At 40.4% G+C, this 2,185-nt stretch overlaps 1 protein-coding gene across 6 annotated transcripts in view; it reads left to right on the top strand.

Annotated features, from left to right (window-relative positions):
- Raph1 (Ras association (RalGDS/AF-6) and pleckstrin homology domains 1) overlaps positions 1-2,179 on the top strand; it is a 93,340-nt gene extending 91,161 nt beyond the window's left edge. For 5 of the 6 annotated variants that reach the window (XM_029569926.1, XM_029569925.1, XM_017801386.2 and 2 more), the window contains 2 exons: positions 852-928; positions 2,089-2,179. In XM_029569926.1, coding sequence (XP_029425786.1) covers positions 852-928; positions 2,089-2,107 — 96 coding nt within the window. In that variant the 3' untranslated portion in view covers positions 2,108-2,179. The other variant, XM_029569927.1, reaches the window with a different exon arrangement.
- The last annotated feature ends 6 nt before the right edge of the window (positions 2,180-2,185 follow it).

The following is a 2,185-nucleotide window of genomic DNA, read 5'->3' as shown; positions in this document are numbered from 1 at the left end:
TAAAATAAAAAATATATATATATGTAAAATTTTGAAAAGAAATTAGTCAAAAATAAACATTTAAATTAGTCCTGTAATTAAAACAAATGAATTCCTTAATTTACATGTGTGGTTGATTACCTGGCATGATGGGGTTAGGGAAATGAATATGTAAGAATTGGTTCCAATAACCTAACTTCTTAAAACACAGTTATACTCCTTTATACTCCCTTACAGGAACTTGTAATAAATAATTCTCTTTACTCTAGAATCCTTTTCCCCTGGTACTGTGGACTGAATCTAGGTTCTTTCACATGCTAGGCAAACACTCTACCACTGACCTATATCCCCAGCCTTTTTTCTGGTTTTGGTTTTGAGGTAGAGACTCATACTAGGTTTTCTAGGCTGTCCTTCAACTTGTAATCTTCCTGTAGCTAAGATTACAGGCCTGTGTCACCGAACCAAGTTCCTTGTGAAACAACTTTGACTGGAGCTAATAATTTAAACATATACTAGAAAAACTGACCTATGTAATTCAAATATCTGAAGAAAAATCCTTTGCCTTGGGCTGGGAATGTAGCTTAGTAGTAAAGAGCTTGCCTAGAATGCAAAAGACTCAGTTAGATTCCCCAGAATTGCCCCTCTCTCACTCACAAAATCCTTTTCCTTAAAAATTGTTAGCTTTAAGACCCGTGTGCATTATAAAATATTAGCTATCTAATAATCACATGCAAATTCAAGGACAGCAGACCCAAATGCTCTGATGAGGAAGCAAAGTCTATCATTATAGAGTTTCAGAAAGAGTGAGCCCTGCTATGCAGTGATGTCAGTTTGAGTCTTGATCTTTCTGTGTGTTTCTTCTGTTACTCCAGTCTCAGGTGCTACATGAGAAGGCCAGCACAGCTAAGGTCTGCATCCCTGAAGCAGCCAAGACAGGGTCAAAGTTAAGGTCAGGGGCTGTTCTCACATTAACCTGAGTGACTCTTATAACCAAATCTTACAGACTAATGCTTTTATTTTGGTGGGTAATTTTTAAAGAAATGCAAGCATCCTGATAGGCATTAGAATTCAGCTCTGTAAATGAAACTTCTAGTTCATTTGTCATTCAAAACAGATGGCTCACCTTATTTTTACACAGTTGTTCAAAGATCCTAAAAGATATACCCAAAGTTTCAGAATTCCTCATTTCAGAAATCCATGAGGCACAGTCTGTGCATGGTTGATTCAGGCAGTAAGCAACCAGGTATAGTGCCCACAGGAGTGCTGAGTCACCCAAATGCAGTGGTTGACAGCTGGCAAGCCCTACCTAGTTCCAACTTCCTGATATGTTTCCTTTAGCTTTACAGAGTTTCCTCTAATTTTCATCTGGCTTTTTGAGTGTGCTCTCTTTATGATCTTTTGCTGTAATGTTCACAAAGCATTTCTTTATGTATTTTCCAGTAAAGCAAATGTAAAGAATGCTCCCCCTTACCTGCATTGCTGGACGTCTGTGCATGTTGGATGCAAGTGTCTCACACCAACACGAGTGTGTGTGTGGAGCTCATTCATTCCTGTGTGACTGTGCACGCCTGCTGAGCATTCTTATACTCTCACATGTCAGCTTACTAGCATCAAAAAAACCATCCTCACTCCTCGGGAGGCCCTCCACCAGCTTCCTAGACCCACAGTGGCATCTGCTTGATGTGGATGCAGTCATGGACTGAAGGTGAACTCCTGAGCCCAGGAGGGGCTAGGGCAGAGAAGCCTCCACAGACGGCTCCCAGTTAGAGCAGTTTGTCAAAGTCCTATAGCCAGGGTCAGATCCTGTCACATCCTGTCACCATCCAAACAGCTTTTTGCTACAGGAAATCTTTCCTAGATTATAAGGTAGTATAGCTATTTAAGAATATTGCTGGGTAAAACAAATTTCCTCTGTGTCCTTGTTACCTGGGGAATCATATTTTAACCTTCCTGACATTGTCCATCTTTATAATCACCAACTGCTGCATCCTTTTCATGCATGTTCTAGATTCCTTGCTTTTTAGTTTTATACTGCCTAAGCTTACCTCTGTAACTATTTTGTTTGTTGTGTTTTTCTCCCTCCCGCTCCCCTTTTTATGCTCCTTTTAGGCCAGAATGGAATCTATGAATCGGTCCTACAGTTCACTTATACCCCCTCTGTCCCCACAAACTAAGATCATCACCCCCTACACTGCCTCACAGCCTT

The sequence above is a fragment of the Nannospalax galili genome, unplaced genomic scaffold (assembly GCF_000622305.1).
Source record: "Nannospalax galili isolate Female #2095 unplaced genomic scaffold, S.galili_v1.0 scaffold281, whole genome shotgun sequence".
NCBI lineage: Eukaryota > Metazoa > Chordata > Mammalia > Rodentia > Spalacidae > Nannospalax > Nannospalax galili.
Note: the sequence above shows the minus strand (reverse complement) of the source record. Positions and strands in the feature narration are given on the sequence as shown.